Source organism: Colius striatus, chromosome 1, assembly GCF_028858725.1.
Source record: "Colius striatus isolate bColStr4 chromosome 1, bColStr4.1.hap1, whole genome shotgun sequence".
Classification (NCBI taxonomy): Eukaryota; Metazoa; Chordata; class Aves; order Coliiformes; family Coliidae; genus Colius; species Colius striatus.
The window spans coordinates 76,307,860-76,326,740 of record NC_084759.1 but is presented as its reverse complement, the minus strand read 5'-3'; the positions used below and the strand labels follow the sequence as shown (position 1 = coordinate 76,326,740).

The window sequence follows — 18,881 nt, the reverse complement described above, 5'->3', positions numbered from 1 at the left end:
CTGCTATACCACACCAAACCTCTGGTATCAGTCTAATCATAACATCTTTTCCAAAGTAAGTAATTAGGGCTAGAGGGTATTTTCTGAGACAAATGTGTGAACAAATGTCTCTCATCCATAAACACATCAAATACAGAAACTGTAATTTTCTGTTAAAATGACATTTACTCCAAAAGTTATATCAACAGCAGCACTTTTAGGCACAGCCAAACTCCTCCTGGAAGTCTGTGTACTAGAGTAAGCTGAGCAAGTCTCTTACCCATGCTTGACCCAAGCACAGGAGATGCTGGAGGCATCCAGTGAACTGAAAGATGGAAGCAATGGTTCTGTTTTAAACCAGTCACTTCCAGTCGTAGTGCATCTTCTCTTGCTGGCCAGTCATAAGCGCCAAGCAAGGAGCAGGTTGGCTAAATATCTGTGCTGCTGACAGTTTGGCTTCAGTCTTGTCACGGCAAAACAAGTGACCTGGGCATTTTGGTTTGGGGTACAAAAATCACAATTGCATTTGTCCTTCATGCTTCAATAGTTTCTCCAAATGAAGTTTAGGATCTTGTGCTCCCCGTGCCACATAAGAGTATTTACAGGGAAAGGCAGAGCTAAACAGTTTCTTGGAGCAGCTTGTTGTAGGCCAGTATATTGCTCGTAGCTATGGCATTTTTCAGGCACTGCCAGAAGTAGGGCTGAGACCGAGGGTTGGTTGGCCATTCCAGGACAGAACTTTGGCACAACCTCTTCCTCAGTCGGACATATCGGGACTTCTGCAAAACCTTCTCAAGAAATATTAAGATAATGACATCAATTTTTTCATCCAGAAGTCGCTGGTGGGCCATGTAAAATGTTGTCTTGAAGCTGCCACTTTTAATATACTTATTGGTCAGCACAAAAACGGTCTTTTTGCTCAGATGAATGCTCTGGGAGAGGTTGTCAAAGACTGCCTGTCCTGGCAGCCAGTCCCTTTCTTCCAGGCACAAATTGAACTGTCTGGCTTTTTGATCTTCCAGCTTCTCAACCAGTTCGTTCATCACCCACTCGTTCACAGCTGGATCTTTACTGTCATAGGCAATAAAAGCATCGTAGCAAGCATCTGGCAGAGATAAACGCCGATAGCCCTTCAACTTGGCTGTGCAGTAATGGTAACTGTACCACACATCCCAGAAATAGAGGTGGCTCATCACTGTGACCACCATAAAGCCCAGGACAGTGGAAGCTGACAGGGCATACAGGATGACGTAGGAGGTGTCCAGATCACAAGTGTACAGATCCAAGAAAACCACGCTCCTTCCTTTATGTGCCCCTGGGCCAGCACAGGTCACGTCTGTGGCCAGAAGAGGAATAGTCACTTGAGTCTGATTGATCCACCAAACAAACCACACGGCATCACAATTGCACTTGAAAGGATTGTTGTGCAAAAGCAGCATCTTCAGGTTGTTAATGACATTTTCAGGAAAGCTAGATTTCCTAATTACTTCAATCTTGTTTGAGCTGAGGTCCAAGTATGTCAAGGTAAAAGCGCCTCTGAGGAAATGTTTGGTCAGGCGTGTAATGCGGTTGTTCCGGAGCATCAGTTCTCGGAGTGTTGAAGAGCAGTTGGACAGTTCTTGGGGAACAGTAGCCAGAAGGTTATTGCTGAGGTCCAGAGTTACTAGCTTCTTCAGATACTGGAGGCTGTTCCAGGTGAATTTCTTCATTCCATTGTTGGTTAAGTTGAGGACCTTGAGTTCTAGAGGCAGAGCTTCAATGACACTACGAGGCACAAAAGTGAGGGAGTTGAAAGAAATATCCAATTGTTCCAGGCTGGTCAGGTTCTGAAAGAATGACAAGTATTTGGCATTCCCATCTCTCCATAAAACATCTAAACGATTTCCTCGGAATTCCAAAATCTGAAGAGACTGACTTTCCATTCCTGTGTTAATGGTGGTGGAAATCTCATTCTCATTCATCATCAGCTTCTTCAGTTGGGGCAAGTTTTTCATAAAATTAAGCACATGAGAAACACCCTCTGCCAGAAAATAATGCTTGTTATTGCTCAGGTCAAGAATTTCTAGAACCTTTAGCTCACTGAAAGCAGTTGAATACAGTAAATCAATCCTGTTGTTAGAGAAATCCAGGTATTTCAATTCAGGCAAGTAGGAGAATTCACTTCCGTTTAAAGTTTGGCTTATTGCATTACCTGACAAGTTGAGGCATTTGAGGAAACTAAGACCACGGAAGTCTGGGGGATCAATAAAAAATACGTTATTTCTACTTAAATCCAGAGTTTCTCCATATTTCAGGCAGTCTTCCTTAACGGAAGATTGGTAGGAAGCAGCCTCTTTGTCTTTGGACCTGCAACTTCGCCCATACACATCATACTTGAAATAATGCATCTCTTGCAACACTTGCCTGTTGTATTGCTCCACTGAAATGCCAGGATTAGAGCAAAATCCATAAAAGTTGCTTTCCCCTGAGGAAGGTGAAAGTTTATTCACAGAGAGGTCTATGAGCTTAAGAGCTGGGAATTGCTTGAACACGTTCAGGTCAGCAACTCTAATAAAATTAGTCCCAAGATCCAAGACTGTCAGATTTTGAAGGCTGAGCAACGGACCCAGATTTCTTGCTCTCAGTTCTTTAAAGACACAGCCCCTGAGCCTCAGTGTTTCCAGATTAGAGAGGGAAGAAAATGTCTTGGACAGGTTCAGGGATGAAGGATACATCTTCAGTTCAAAATTAAAGGACAGATCAAGCACCATAAGGCTGGGGATTAATTTCAAAAACTGAGCGTCTGCAATCTCCTTGATGAGGAAATTTTGGGAGAGGTCAAGCTCTTTGAGGTTCCTGGTGTTTTTAAACCAGCTGCTGGGTATGCTCTGAAGAGAATTGCTGTGAAGTCGCAAAACTCTTAAATTTGTCAGGGAATAGAAAGCCTTTGAGTGTATCTCAATGGTGGTCTTGGGGCAGGGAGTACAAGGATATGGGGCGTTATAGCAACGTGGGCAATTGCCACTGAGGTCAAGAATTTCTAGGTTGTGAAGGCCACTTAAGTCCTGCTCTTCAATCACCTGAATCCTGTTATTGTAGATATAGAATTCCTTTAAAGTGGGTGACAAATTGGGTGGAACACGAGTCAAGTTGTTGGCCTTCAGGGAGAGTATGGTTAACTTTTTCAGCTCCAGAAAGGCCGTTTCTTCAATTTCAAAGGAAACGTTGCACGGATTACGGTAGTAGCAGTTCTGTCCCAGATACAATACTTCTATGTTCCCTAGCTCTGACAAGTTGGCTTTTTGGATAGAAAAGATACTGTTTGCTTCCAGGCTCAGCAGACTTAAAGTCATGGGAAGGCCCCGGGGTACTTCCAACAGCTGGTTTGCATCCAAATACAATGACTTCAACCTCGTCAAGACAGCAAAAGTGCCATTCTCAATCTTTGGACTCCTGTTGCACACTCGATCTTTGGGCCCCATTCTGACAGGCACACAGTTGCACCGGAATTCAATCTCCACAAGATTCTGGAGATGAGCAAAGGATGTGGGATAGATATGAGGGATATGGTTAATATTCAGGGTGAGGTTGGTAGCGTTTGCAGGGATCCCACTGGGGACTTCTATGAGACGCCGATCGGTGCAGTCCACTGACACAGTACCTTCAGAGGCTTTGACATCACAGGGTAAACTTCTGGGAAACCAAGCTCCTGACAGCAGCATTGGAAACAGGAAGAGCAAGACAAACGGCAAGGCATTTGACATCTTTTCACGAGGTGCCTAAAAATAAGGGAATAGGGAGGTATCAGTGTAACACAATGGAACCATCTCTCAGGCCACCATGTCGATCATGTCCCAGGTCAGACCAAATATACAGCTAATCTGGGGTCCTGTCTCTCACACTGAACAGACATGAGTGTGTGGGTACTATTATATATCTGGGAAGTACATATGTTGGCATTTCTTCAAATGCATTCTTTACTTTCTTATCATCAAATCTCAGAGTGTTAAAATAAACTTCACACTCTAAATAATAAATCATATTTTAAAAACTTTCTCAAAAAATGAAGCAAGTGTCTAAATGCTATATCTCTTTGAAGTTTTTGTTTTGTAAAGGGAGAAAAGTGATGGTCGATATCCAGTAGATTGCAAATGTATAATATTGTAAATGAGCACAGCTGACTTTTCAAAGTCTGTAGATAGAGAAAATCTATGTTTAATGAAGACCTATTACATGTTCTCAAAACCACACCTGAGAACAGGTGAGTTTTTAATGTGAATTTCACATTGTTTGCTGGATTTTTAGAGTCATAGGATGTAGTCATAGTTCATTTAGTTTGGAAAAGGCCTTTTCAACTGTTATCCTTACACGTCCACCACTAAATTATGTCTCTAAGCACCACATCTACATGTCTTTTGACTACCACTAGGGATGATGGCTCAACAGCTTTACTGGGCAGCCTGTTTCAGTGCTTGAGAACCCTTTTGATAAAGAAATTCTTCCTGATATCCAATCTAAACCTCCCCTTGTGCAACTTGAGGCCATTTTGTCTTTTCCTATCCCTTGTTACTTGGTAGGACTGAACCCCATCTCACTACAAACTCCTCTCAGGTACTTGTAGAGAAAAATAAGGTCTCTCTTCAGCCTCCTTTTCTCCAGGCTAAACACCCTCATCTCTCTCAGCTACTCCTCATAAGACTTGTTCTCTAGACCTCTCACCAGCTTCATTGCTCTTCCTTAGATACATTCCAGGACCTCTATGTCCCTCTTGTAGTGAGCAGCCCAAATCCGAACACAAGTTGCAGCCTCAACAGAGCTGAGTACAGAGGAACAAACACTTCCCTAGTCCTTCTGGCCACACAACTTATCTGGTTGTCTTGAGCGTGTCCTGTGATGGCATTCAAAATTATTTCCTCGATAACCTTCCTCAGCACTGAGGTCAGACTTTCAGGCCTGTACTTCCCTGGATTCTTCTTCTGGCCCTTCCTATAGATGGGGGCCACATTTTCCATCCTCCTTCTGCTAGAACCTCCCCAGTGAGCCAGGACTGGTGTTAAATGATGGAGAGTGGCTTGGTGAGCACTTCTGCCAGCTCCCTCAGGAGCCTCAGGTGGATCCCATCCAGCCTGATCAACTTGTGTGGGTTGAAGTGGTGCAGCAGGTGCTTCATTCTGTTCCTTCTCAGTGTCTTCCAGCTCAGGAGGCTGGTTACCACAAGAAAAACTGGTCTTTCTATCAAAGACTGAGACAAAGAAGGGATTAAGTATCTCATTCTGTTCCTCATCCTTTGTCACTGTGTGTGTCATCCCACCATGTTTCTGTGATTGCAACTATATCACAGCTTTTGAGCTGCACAATGGCATTCAGCCCCTCCTGTTTGTTGAGCATGCTATATGTATTGATGTAGATGCATTTCAGATGGGCTATGGATCCTGCCATCTTTTTTGGTGGAGAATCCCTAATTCCTATGTGACCAATCTGAGTCCTGTGTTTTCTAATGAATCAACAATGCTTGTGTCTTTGTTGCCACAGGGATTTCCATTCCCTACTCCCATTGAAATTTTTTTTTTCTACTTGCATTGAACTTCCCAGGTGCCACCACTAGACACTCCAGTTTCTCAGGATTGTCAGTTTAAAGTTCATTTCAACAAGTTTCCTAGACTGTTGGCAAAGATTCCTTTCTCTTTTCTGGTTAGGTAGATCCTATCTCATTCTAGCAGATTATAGTCATCAGTGACTATACCATGATCATGAAAGTCCAAACCCAGTCAAAAGCAACAATTATCTAAGGAAGTGTTGATTTCCATTATGTTTTTTTTTCCTATCTGCACACTTTCCTCTAACTGGGCAAATAGAGGAAATGATAACCAGAGCAGCAATCCTTTCAATCATATCCCCAGAGCTTCATACCCTTGCTTGATTCTGCTTGGGTTCTGGCCTGTCCTGTAAATTGTATGAATATGAAACAGTGTCTAAGAAGTGTCAGAATGGATGTGTGGTTGACTTAAGTCAGTCAGTGGCTATACTTCCACATGGTTTAATATCAGCTTGCATTTCACTGTACAATAAGAACAGAGGGCCAAGAGGCCACTGTATCAATATGAAGTATAAAAAAAAAAGACTAATAATCTGTAAACAAAGAGAGTCTAAATCCTACAGGCTTTAAAAGAACCTGCCCAAATACACTTTCTGGTAAGGCTTTGTGGTCTTGCTTACTGTATAGATTGGTATGTGCAATGGCAAGACCAGTAAGCTTTTAGCATTTCACAGCTTACTACCTACTTCCTCAGCAGAAGTCAGCATCAAAGAAATCTGGACCCTCTGGTCAGAGGCAGTCAGCCAGGCAAACAGGCTACCAGCCTTGACTTTGCTTAGCAAAGGTAGAAGGACCATGACAATTTTACTACTTGGCATAGGTTCTAGACTACCTGTATCTGGTGTGGTCAAGAGATGTAAAGGCAGTCACTTCACATCACTTCACCCTGGAAAACTCCCTGTTGAGGCTTGGAGATGTATGGCCCACAGAATGGTCTTAACCAGCTAGCATTAGTTATGCATGCAATAATACTCACTAAATATGAATACCGGCTTAAGCAGCTTGAAATCAGATGATTAAATAAAGTTTTCATGCTACATGAAAATGTTTACATTCTCTTTAGCTGGTACACAAGGACATGTAGAGACTCTCTCTAACAGTATGTGAAAAGCCTGCTGAGTGTTGCTAAGATGTGCCTTGCAAGTGACACAGACTTGGAGATCTACTGAGGTTTCCTGTGGTACGCTCTGTGGACTTGGACAACTGTGTGCACTGTATAACTTTGTGTTTCTGTGTTCCCTTAGACAACTTGTGAAATCTACCCATGGACCCCTGGACCTGAAGGAGTGCTGTAGTGACTGTCAGGGCAGCAGATGTGACAGATGTCAGATCAAGTCTTGTAGGTCACCTCACTTCTGCTGTCTAGGTTGAACAGCCAAATGGAGTCACTCAGGGGATGCTTTCAGTCAGCTTGTGAATTAAAAGCTTCAGTACAGAAGGGAAAAATGTACGAGTCCACTGCAGACCTTGAATTCCCTCTGTCCTGGTACCGTACTACACCACTGCTATTCTGCTGCCACCGTTTCCTTTCTCATTGCCAGGAACTGATAGGGTGCTTTCTTCTTTACAGTAGATCTTCATAAAAAGATCAAGGTAGCTAAAATACCACAGCTTGTAGCCATGACTAGCACTCATAGGAGTAGTCAGGGAAAGCTAACCTGGACTAACCAGGCTATGCCAATCAAATCGCATTTCACTATTTGCAACTCTTCAAAAAGATATTTGTTAAGAATCAAAATAAGCTTCATTTGTTTTGCAGCAACTCACTTTGGAAACTCATCCAGATAGAGGCTGCTGAGTAAGACAGTTTCCCAGTGTCTTCAGTACAGTCTAATCCATTAACTCTAGAGGATGGCTAACTTTTCTGATTTTGTGACATAGGAAAGCACTTGCATGGAAATGTTGAACAAGAATAATCAGAGTAAAGAGGGAGCCAATTCAGGGAAGACAAAATGCATTCATTTTCCCCCACTATACTAGGTTTTGGTATACTTGGTTTTTTATAGCTCTTTTTCCTCCCTGGTATGGGTACAAATGTGGGATGGAGAATAAGGTCTCTGCCATTGGTATTGATTACATGAGAAACTGAAATTCTTTCTTTGAATGAAAAGGGACAATGGCAAAGAAAATTCTGAATATGTTCTTGTAAATATTTTACCTTTGTGCTTTTCCAAGGGACGCAGTATATGATGCATGTAAAAGAGTAATGAAAACCAAAAGAGTTTGTGTCCTAACTGAATAGTCCATAGTGCCCCAGCTCCTGCCTAACTAAATTTCTTGGTTTACCACACCAACAAACCCCACGGGCCAATGCCATTACCAAGGCATGTGCTGTTGGTTGGAGTGTGTCAGAGAGGTGGCAGGGAAATTGCAGAGACTGTGCATGCATTACACTGTCAGGAGTACCAAGGAGACTAACACTGCCAATTTAGGTGCCTAAACTTTGGTGCAGTGGATCAGCCCCATAAATGTCTTCATATGCTTGTTGATTTCTTAAGAAATTTTTAAAAAAAAGAGTCTTTTGAGACCTTTGCAAGGCTCAGCGTTTGAACTGTCATATCTTACAGTAATTTTAGGAACCTAAGTGGTAGTGCAATTCCATCCTGGCTCCTTTGTGCTTCATTTCTTTGTATATCCTTCTGTTTCCAAGTATACTTTTAATGTATTGACTATTTCAAATGTAAACTCTTCCATCCTGGTGCTCAGTAAACGGGGAGCCAGTTTGGAGATGAAAATATAATTTTTTCCCAATATCCTATATAGTTATTTAGAGCTATTTTCCTCCACTAATATGAGCAGGAATGTGGATGGGAAACACTGACAACCTTCATGATCAAACACTAGCAGCTTGTCTTCCTTTAAAAGAAGGAAGGAAAACCTCTGTTTCTAACTGTAGGTCAAACCACAGATTTACTTGTCTTGAAGAAAAATTAATTATAATCTACCTTCAAAGATTTGCTAAGGGATGTTAAAATTCTCTGTCCAAGCACTAGAACAAGATTTGGTCAAGGAGAGATTGTATTACAAGATCATCAGAAACTACCTGAGCTTATACTCAGACACTGCAATCAGACACATAATTTTAAACACTTACTGAAGTTCCTCAATTCATTGCCATCAACTTGGGCTGCACTGACTTTAGAGAGCAGGAGAGAGGTAAGAGAAACTCCTCTGCAGGCATTGCTCAGCTCTGAAAATGGAGGGAGCTCTGGCTGACTGCATACAGAAGAAAATAACACCGCAGATTTAGGTGTCTAAAATTTGGTGCAGTGAATCTGGGACTTAAATGTCTTCTCAAATAGGCTTGTTGACTTCTTAAGAAGTAAAATAATAATCATTATAAGATCTTTTGAGACTTTTACAAGAATCAGACTCTGAATTCTCACATCTTAAAGTATTTTCAGGAACTTAAGTGATGGTGCAGATCCAGCCTGGCTCATACCATCTTTGTGCTTCATTTCTTTGTATATCTTTCTATTTCCAAGTACACTTTTAATGTATTGGCTATTTTAACTCTAAACTGTTCCATTCTGGTGCTGTGTCTATTTGCACATGTAACACCTTGTGTCTATTACAATACTGGAAGAAATAAAAAAGTTTCTTTTAGTTAGAGGAAAGAAGCAATGCTGATTTGTGCAATGTCTTTGCAATGAGAAGCTAGTTTAAAAGTGGAGCTAGAGGTACGGATGTAAGCTGCCTTTTTCTCTGTGATCTACACTTGGCTATGTAAGCAGTTCAAAAAGTAATAGTCTGTTGATCTTAACTAGCATTTGCACAAACTCATAACAATTTAGGGTATTATTCAAATGTGTGGAAACAATATAGCTAGGGGTTTCTGAAGCAAACTTTTCTGCAGGGGTTTCACACATATTTTAAGAAGAAAAAAGGGAAAGACTAGAGAAAAAAAGAACGCCTCAGAAGTTACAGCAATTAGAAAAGACAGTATTATACTCATTTTGTAGCACAAAATTACAAATATATTTCAGCTACTTATTATTTGTCCACAACAAACATAGGCACAATAGAAAATTTGAACATTTAGAAAGCAGAAAATGAGATTATGTTCATGAAAGTCTTCCACAGCAGTTCTGGTCACAGAGGTCTAAGAATAGATTTAAAATATAAGTTTAACCTACCATTTTCTGTGTGCTTCTAGATCTTGTAAATATGTTGCTGGAGGAGATCATAGATCAGAACACAAGAAAACAATCTAAAAGGAGTACCCACTGGTTCAGCTCAGGTGTGGAGGAGTGTACAGCATGACATAACTTACTGAAGACAATAGCAGTAATCAGTACTCTGTCAGTACTGATTCAGCCAGACTGCAACTTGAGAAATAATTAAATGTGAAAGAACCACTGCAACCTACTTCCTCAAATATTTGTACTTAAAATTAACACAACAGCACCTCCTTGACTCCTTCACCCCAATAAAAATAACAGAGTACTCTAATTTGTTCTCATTTAAGCAAATTCTCGCATTACTTATGTATCCATGCGCTGTTGTGACAAAAGCTTTTTTTTCATTTCATGTCTTCTATGTTACAATGTGCTCTCTTCTTTGCTGCTTTTGAACAAGGCTTCAATTGCAAACTCTTCTTTTTACCTCATTGTAGTGTCATACCACAAATAATTGTAAGAGGACTGGCTCCAAGAAGATGAATATGGGAAGCCCCAAAGGAGGCCAATTGCAAAATACTTGGTGACAGAGCATAACTTCAATCAGCTATGGGACAAATGTCTTACATAGGGTAACAATCACTTCAGACAACTAACATTTCCAGAAGCTCAAGTTCCTTCTTCTTTTCCTTGCCTTTTTTAGAGTAAGCTGCATGAAGAGAGGAACAAGTTGTTAAAAAGTTTTTATATCTGAAGTTTTATTGTTGTTGTTAGTAGCAAAATTATTAATAATTATTGTTACTATTATTTGGGGTTCATTTCTGCTTTGAGTACCTTAAAATACTTTCTGCTTCATAATACCTTCTGCCTTTTTTTAGAGTAAGCTACAAATTGTCAACTGAGGTTAATTTTTTACATTTGAGGTTTTATCATTGTTAGTATTTTTCTTTTCAGGCAAGATGCACCGAGGTTTTCATTGGGGATTATTATAGTTAACACAGACATGTCACTAAAAGCTGCATCCTGCAAAGCCATTCAGCACATTTCTAGTAGGAGGAAAACCTTCATTGCAAACACTTTACATGGGCTATTCCACTCCAAATATTTCACAGGTTGTGTGTCACCAGAAGAGACAGCTAGCTTCCAGGCTATTTACCCCATTGTGAAGCAAATGTGTCTAATTAATTGTGAAATGAGAGAATGACTTGGCACAAGCTGGATTGGGAAAGTTGGTTTCTTCAAGCACCTCATCACTTCCCTCCTATTCACACTGGAACCTCACTTCAACAGGAGATGCTGAATGCTCACTCACTTTCATTCTCAGTAGGTTCTAAAGCTACTGAGTTCAGTCACACAGCCCTGTAGTTTTTGACAGGTGCTCAGTGTCTTTGGAGATCTCTATTGCAGTCTGTACCTACAAACTTTGGAAACTGTAATAGCTGTACTGACGCTTTGCCTTTCTTTTGAAATAAGGCTGATTTTTATTTTTCTCCTATTAGGAACTTGTCACCCAGAGAAGTGCACATGAGTTTCAATTCCGTGCAGAGTGAAACTGCAACTTTAGTGGAACACAGAGCACTTTCAGCCTAGCTGAAATGCGGTGTGCTTTTTGGCTTTTTTTTCCGTCTGTGCTTTTAGCCCAGTCAGCAACAAAGCACCACGAAGTCACTCATTCACTCTGCCCCCCCCTGCGGTGGGGATGTGGAAGAGAAAATATGACAAAGGGCCTCACAGGTTGAGAAAAGGTCAGGGAGAGATCACTCACCAGTTATTGTCAGGTGCAAAACAGACTCGATGTGGGGAAGAAAAGAAAATCAATTTAATCTGCAAAAGCACAGTACAGAGTATGATGACAGAAATACGATGAGATCTTAAAAACAACCTTTCTTCCATCTGTTCCCTCTTGCAAGGCTCAGTTCTGCTGCTGATTTAGCTACCTCCTGTCTGCACACAGGGGTGGATAATGGGGGTAGTGGTCAGTTCATCAGACATTGTCTCTGCTGCTCCTTCTTCCTCAGGGAGAAGCACTCCTTGTCTTCTCCCCCTGCTCCAATGTAGGTTCCTCCTTCAAGACACAGCCCTCCAGAAACCTTTCTGACATGAGTCCCTTCCATGGGCCACAGTCCTTCAGAAATGGATTGCTCCAGCACAGGCTTCCCACAGAGTCATGGCCTCTCTGGGCACAGCCCACTCCCATGGTGTGGACTCTTCCAGGAGCTCCAGGCAGATTTCATATCCACCATTATCCTTCACGGGTTGCAGGGGAACAGCTTCTGCCTCACCACACAATGAAGAGGTGTCTCTGCTCCAGTACACCTTTCCCCATCCTTCATTAACCTTGGAGTCCACATGGTTGTTACTCCCCCATTCCACTTCCTCTTCCACTGCAGATTATCTCTTCTTAAATATGTTTTATCACAGAGGCATCAAATTGGCCAGAAGGATATCATAAAGGATAGTATCAAGAGCCTTACTAAAATAAAGAAAAACTGCATCCACCGCTTTCCCTTCACCCACCAGGTGAGTGATCCTATCACAGAAGGTCATCAAATTAGCTAAACAGGACTTTGCTTTTGTGAACCCATGTTGACTGTGTCTAGCAATGGCATTTCTCTCTAAATGTCTTTCAACAGTACCCAGTATAATCTTCATCATTTTTTCAAGAACTGATCTTAGTCTGATAGGTCTTCCTCATGCCTTTTTAAAAAATTGGATTAGCCTTGTTTTTCTTCCAGTCAATGGGAACCTCCTCAGAGCCCCAAGACCTTTGGTAGATACTTGAGAGGGGTCCTGCCATAACATCCACTAGCTCCTTCAGTACTTTAGGATTAATCCCATCAGGTACCATGGTCTTCTGAACATTCAGCTGATAAAGCTGGTCCCTTACAGTTTCAATCTCCACAAATGTCACTGTTCCCACACTTGTGCTCCTCTGACTTAAAAGATTGGGCAGACAAGGTTGATCAATATTAAAGACTGAGGCAAAACCTGTATTGAACATCTCTGCTTTCTTTTCATGCCTGTTACTTAGATGACTGTCTTCAACAAATATTGGTCCCATGTTTTCTTTAGGCCTCCCCTTGCTATTAATGTACTTAAAAAAGATCTTGTTATCTGAAATAACACTGGCTAGTTTCAGCTTTAGTTGAGCTTTGGCCTTTCATGTCTTCTGCCTGCATTGATGAATCACAGCTCTCTAGTCTTCCTGCAAAGCCTCACCTTGCTTTCAAAGATCATACAATTTCTTTTTCCTCTTGAGCGCCAAATGTTCCCTGTTCAGCCAAGCTGGTCTTTTGCCTCATTTGCTTGACTTATGACACTGTGAAATGGGCTGCTCCTCTGCTTCTAAAAGGTGGTTCTTAAGACTGACCAGCATTCGTGGAATCCTAAGCCCTCAAAAACAGATTCCCAGGCTACTCTCCTAAACAAATCCCTGAATAGCTTAAACTTTGCTCTCCTGAAGCCCATTCTGCTGTCTTTTTTTTTTTTCATTACACTAAAAATTTTAAACTCAACTATTTCATGATCACCGAGGTCAAAACAGCCACCTACCATCACATCCCCCACAAATCCTTCTCTGTTCATAAATGTCAAGTCTAGGAGGACATCTTTCCTTGTTGGCTCACCGAGTACCTGTGACAAGAAGTTATCTACTATGAAGTTCAAAAATTTCCAAGACTTGCTCATTACAGCAGTGTGATACTTCCATCTGATGTCGGGGAAGCTGAAATCTCCTATAAGGACAATGGCTACTGATCCAGAATTTTTTCCTAATTGCCCATACAATAAGGCATCAGTGCTAACATTCTGGCTGGCTGATCAGTAGTAGACACCCACTACAACATCCTCTTTTTTAAAATATTAATCTAATCCTTACCCAGAGGATCTTGATCATATGATCTCTAACCGTAAGGACTGTGCAATCAAACCTCTGTCATGTATAATGCAACATCTCCACCTTGCCTGTTCCTCCTGAACAGCCTGTTGTCTTCCAAAACCAGAACTCCAATCATGGGACTCATTCGACCAAGTCTCACTATTACCAATGATACTGTAGCTCTGGGAGCTGAGATGTCTTGGTTTAACCTCAGCCAGCAACTAAGCATCACGTAGCCACTCAGTCACCACTCTCCACAGTGAGATAGTTAGGAGAACTGGGAAAAACAAAACAAAACTCATTACTTCAGATAAGAATAGTTTAATAACTAAAATGAAATAAAATGCAATAGTAATAAATGAAATAAAATATAACAATAATTATAAAAGTAATGAAAAAAACTATAAAAAGAGAGAAGAGAGACTGTAATCACTTTCTACTTCTAGGTATATCCCTTCACATATCACACAGATAAACCTGGGTGGTCGTATGCTTGAACAGGAGCCACACCTGTGTGGCTGCATTGACTCTACCAGCTCTTAGAAGTTCAGGAGAAGCAGAAGACACTGCTCTTTGCTATGTAGTCACCATGCTGCAGCTGCCACTGGCCTCCCTTGTTTCCTATTATTGAAAGTGAGTTACCTTCAAGGGAGGCAGTAGGCATCCAGAAATACCTGAAATAAGATTAAGTTTCTTTCCAAGCTCTCTGGAGTTAGAAATGCAACTACACCTCTCCCCTTTCCCCTCTTCCTAAGGGAGCAATACGATAGAGCAGATGAAGAGGAGAAGTGCAAAGGCAGTAATGCTGGAAGTGATGATGCATGCTAATGCAGGAACTGCCACAAACCACACAACTGGAGTTTCGGCACTTGTGAATCCAATACCCTCGAGTCCTATTTTTATTGATGAAATGACTAGTCTGGAGGACCATGATCAATTTGAATTCTCATGTAGGCAATCCTGTCATGGTTTATGAAGTCATTCTCAGGTAGGACAACTGAGAGAGCACTGGTACACCCTCTACAGAACAAAATGGAACCCAGACAACAATGGACCCAGCCAAATCATAGAATCATAAATTGGTAGGGGTTGGAAGGGATCTTTAGAGATCATCTAGTCCACCCTCCCTGTAGAAGCAGGTCCACCTAGATCAGGTCACACAGGAATGCACCCCGGGGAGGTCTTGAAGACCTCCAGAGAAGGAGACTCCACACCCTCCTGGGCAGCCTGTGCCAGGGCTCCATCACTTGAACAGTGAAATAATTTTTTCTTATTGTTAAATGGAACTTTTTGTCTTTCAGCTTCACTCCATTACCCCTTCTCCTGTTGTTATATACAACAGAAAAAAAGAGATGGCCCAACCTCCTGACATCTACCTTTTATACACTTATGAATGAGATCCTCCCTCCATCTTCTCAAGACTAAACAGCCCCAGATCCTGCAGCCTTTCCTCATAAGGAAGATGCTTCAGTCCGCTGATCATCATGTTAGTGGACTGTAAGGATGTTGTGAGGTTATGCAGGGAGAAAATTAGAAGTGCCAAAGCCGAGCTAAAACTTAATCTGACTACTGCCATGAAAAATAGTAAAAAATATTTCTATAAATACATTAACAACAAAAAGAGGGCTCAGAAGCTCCATGCAAGACTACAGCCTGGGGATGAGTGGCTGGAATGCTGCCTAGAGGAAAAAAACCTGAGGATCTTAGAAGAGTGTGGCCAGCAGGTTGAGGGAGGTTCTGCTTCCCCTGTACTATGTTCTGGTGAGGCCTCATCTGGAGTCTGTGTCCAATTCTGGGCTCCCCAGCACAGGTGGGACAGGGAACTTCTGGAGAGAGTCCAGTGCAGGGCCATCATGATGATCAGGGGACTGGAGCATCTTCCTTATGAGGAAAGGCTGTGGGAACTGGGGCTGTCTAGAGTGCAGGGGGATCTCATTAAAATTTACAAATATCTAAATGGTGGATGTCAGGATGTTTGGGCAGCACTTTTTTCTGTTGTATCTCGTGATAGGATAAGGGGTAATGGAAAGAAGCTGGAACACAGAAAGTTCCACTTAAACATAAGGAGAAACAATTTCACTGTGATGGTGAGGAAGCCCTGGCACAGGCTGCCCAGGGAGGGTGTGGAGTCTCCTTCTCTGGAGGTTTTCAAAACCCACCTGGATGCATTCCTGTGTGACCTGATCTAAGTGGATCTGTTTTGGCAGGGGGGCTGGGCTAGATCTCTGAAGGTCCCTTCCAACCTCTACCATTCTATGATTCTATGATTATATGTTGGTCGATAGCTGGCTGAACTTGAACCAACAGTGTGCACAGGTGGCCAAGAAGGCCAATGGCATCCTGGCTTGTATAAGAAATAGTGTGGCCAGCAAGACCAGAGAAGTGATTGTCTCATATACTCAGTGATGGTGAGGCTGCATCTCAAATACCACATTCAGTTTTGGACCCTCCACTACAAGAAACACAATGAGATGCTGGAGCATGTCCAAAGATGGGCAATGAAACCGGTGAAGAGTCTGGAGAACAAGTCTTATGAGGAGGAGCTGAGGGAGTTGGAGTTGTTTAGTTTCGAGAAGAAGCTGAGAGGAGAAAGGATTGCTCTCTACAATTACCTGAAAGGAGATAGTAGTCACTCTCTTTTCCTAAATTAAAAGTGAAATGTCAAAAGGAAAGCTAGCTAGTGAGCTCAGATACTTGCTTTCTTAAATGTATTTTGTTCTTTTTCCTCTCCTTCACACCTTTTCTTATAAGTACAACACAATATAGATCTGGAGAATGAGATAAGCATCCACAATCATCTCATTTCTCACTCACAATCCTACTGGGACCAGCTCTGCTGGAGTTCATTTTCTCCATAGCAGTCCCAATGGTGCTGTGTCTTAAGTGACCAAAGCAGTGCTGATAACACACTGGTGTTAATGGCTACTGGGGAACTTGCATAACCTCAAGGCCCTCTCCACTTCTCACCCTGCTTCCCTGGGGAGCAAGATGGGGGTGGCCAAGAGGCTGAGAGGGGACACAGTCAGGACAGCAGAATCCAGCTGCCCCAAGGGATAACCCATGCCACATATGGTGCCCAGCAATAAAACCTGGGGGGGCAGGGGGAGGAGGTAAGTTTTGACAAAGCAGCCATCACTCAGAGGGAAGCTTGGCATTGCTTTGCTTGTGGAAGGGGGTGAGTGGTGCCTTTTGCCTTTTCTTTTCTTTTCTTCATTTATTAACCTGTCTTCATTTCTACCCAGGAGCTGCTCTCCCTTCTGCCCTCCCGAATTCCCTCCCCAGTCCATCTGGCTGGGTGCCAGGCTGTCAGCCAGGGTCAGTCAGCACAGCAAACAGAGCTAGGGCACCAGCATTGGCTACATATGCCTGAGAAACGGCTCAGAGAGGGACTCGTGCAGTGGGAACATGCTCAGGTTTCACTCCCAATAGTCCATGGGCTCAGCAACAGGCTCTGAGTTTTTGGCACCTGAAAACCCTGGAGGCCACAACATGGTGTCCTTTCTGTCAGACTACAAAAAAGGAGGAGAAGGATGGTCTTATTATAAAGATATGTACCAGTCTGCTGTGATTAACAGTTCATGCTTATGGCCAAGACAGCTGGAGTCTGATTTATGAGTAAAGTTTGCATGAGACAGAATGCCTACATTCTTCTTTATTTGACCTGTGAGGAATGGTTTCCAAAAAAATAACCAATCCAGTATCAAAAGAATAAAAACACAAGCAATCTCTTGGCACAAATAATTTTCAAGATTTATAATACTTGCGCACGGTAAAGGTAAGAAATTCAGCATTTTGTTTTTAACAAAGACCTGATCGATAAAGCAACTGAACTGATGTATTAAAAGTATTACTGCACAGATAGTATACAATAAATTCTAAATTTGGTGTCTTTATATAGCTACAGACTTGAGCCTAACAACTTAAATGTGAAGTAATCTTACGTTTCAAGAATTGCTTTACTGAATAAAACCAAAGGTAAATTCACTTCCACTGTGTAACAACATGTTTTTGAAAATTCACTGTAACGTGGAAATCCTCAGAGAATTAGCAGGTGAGCTCAATTGTCTGTTTTCACTACTGAAAACAGCACAGGTGATATTTTATTTTACTCATTTTCATATAGAAAAAAATCCAAAGAAGAAACAAAATTACTGGGAAAAAAAATACATATACAGATTCATTCTTAGAGGAATAATAATAAAAAAAATCTGTCTGAAGACTGTTTTAAATGGAATGGAAAAATATGTTTTATACTACAACACTGTTATAAATATATCCCAGAATAAGCAAGGTAGGATGACAGGAAGCCGTTTCTTATGCAGCTTCACAGTAAAGAAGCATCCCTCAAGCATGGCATATCCTTTTGTAATTAACAACTGCAATTTTGTATAGGAAACTGAATTTTCCCATGATCTGCTGCTGAGTGCATTACCAGTACTTAACCATAAGCTTTCTTATGGCTAAGTACTTATTCATAAACACACAACAGGCAAAACTGTTTTCAGAATTATTTTAATCCTCTAGTGTTAATGTATTCAAGACTAGTTAGTCAACATCATATTCACGTATCATGTAAAATACGATGGTACTTTGTAATAGAAACCTGAAGTTTCATTGACTGTGCAGTGGAAAAAACTCAAAAGAGTAGTTTTGAATACTTTTTAATCAAGTAAATGTGGGTAGAGACCAGTTTGTATAAATATCAGTGTGTTTAAATTTGCTGTTTGGACTTTTCACAGTGAAGCTTTAGACTATTAACATGAAAACAGTTATGAAACGATTCATTCTATCACAATCAAAAACTGTCAAAAACTACATGGAATAAAAGAAGTTTAAATGAAATTACTCATAATTAAAGATTGATCCTTACTGAAACACATTAAAAGAATCACTCCAGGAAAACTGAAACACTAATCTTAAAATTGAAGACAGTAACTGCACAGAATAGATATTAAGCAAACGATTTAATGTAATGAGAGCTTTACAAAAGAAAACCTCAGCCACATACATGATGTGGAAAAAAGAACACGAAGCATATGAAACACAGGTAATACTGTGGATGTGTCAACAGTTCTTCAAAATTAACATGAAACTTACGTTCTGTTAGGTCTTACAAAACACTACTCATCATAGTTAAACATAAAACAAAACCCAACAGCTGCTTGCCTGGCAGATGCAAGATACTCAAGCCTGCAGCACTTAGCTTATCACAGAAAATGATTTTATATGCATATATCCCATTAAATTTTATGAACAGTTTGTAGTTCTGGATAGAAAATGGATGTGTAGCAGTAGTTTATCAGAAAGTGTGGACAGGCACATAAAAGCAAAC

General features: G+C 41.3%; 1 protein-coding gene across 1 annotated transcript; it reads right to left on the bottom strand.

The window, feature by feature from the left end:
* Positions 1–273: 273 nt before the first annotated feature.
* On the bottom strand, positions 274–9,782 carry LOC104550442 (toll-like receptor 7). The gene is made up of 2 exons (XM_061988551.1): positions 9,691–9,782; positions 274–3,737 (listed from the first exon to the last, which is right to left on the bottom strand). The coding sequence occupies exons 1-2, from the start codon at positions 9,739–9,741 to the stop codon at positions 597–599; spliced, it is 3,192 nt and encodes a 1,063-aa protein (XP_061844535.1). The 5' UTR covers positions 9,742–9,782; the 3' UTR covers positions 274–596.
* Positions 9,783–18,881: the final 9,099 nt, after the last annotated feature.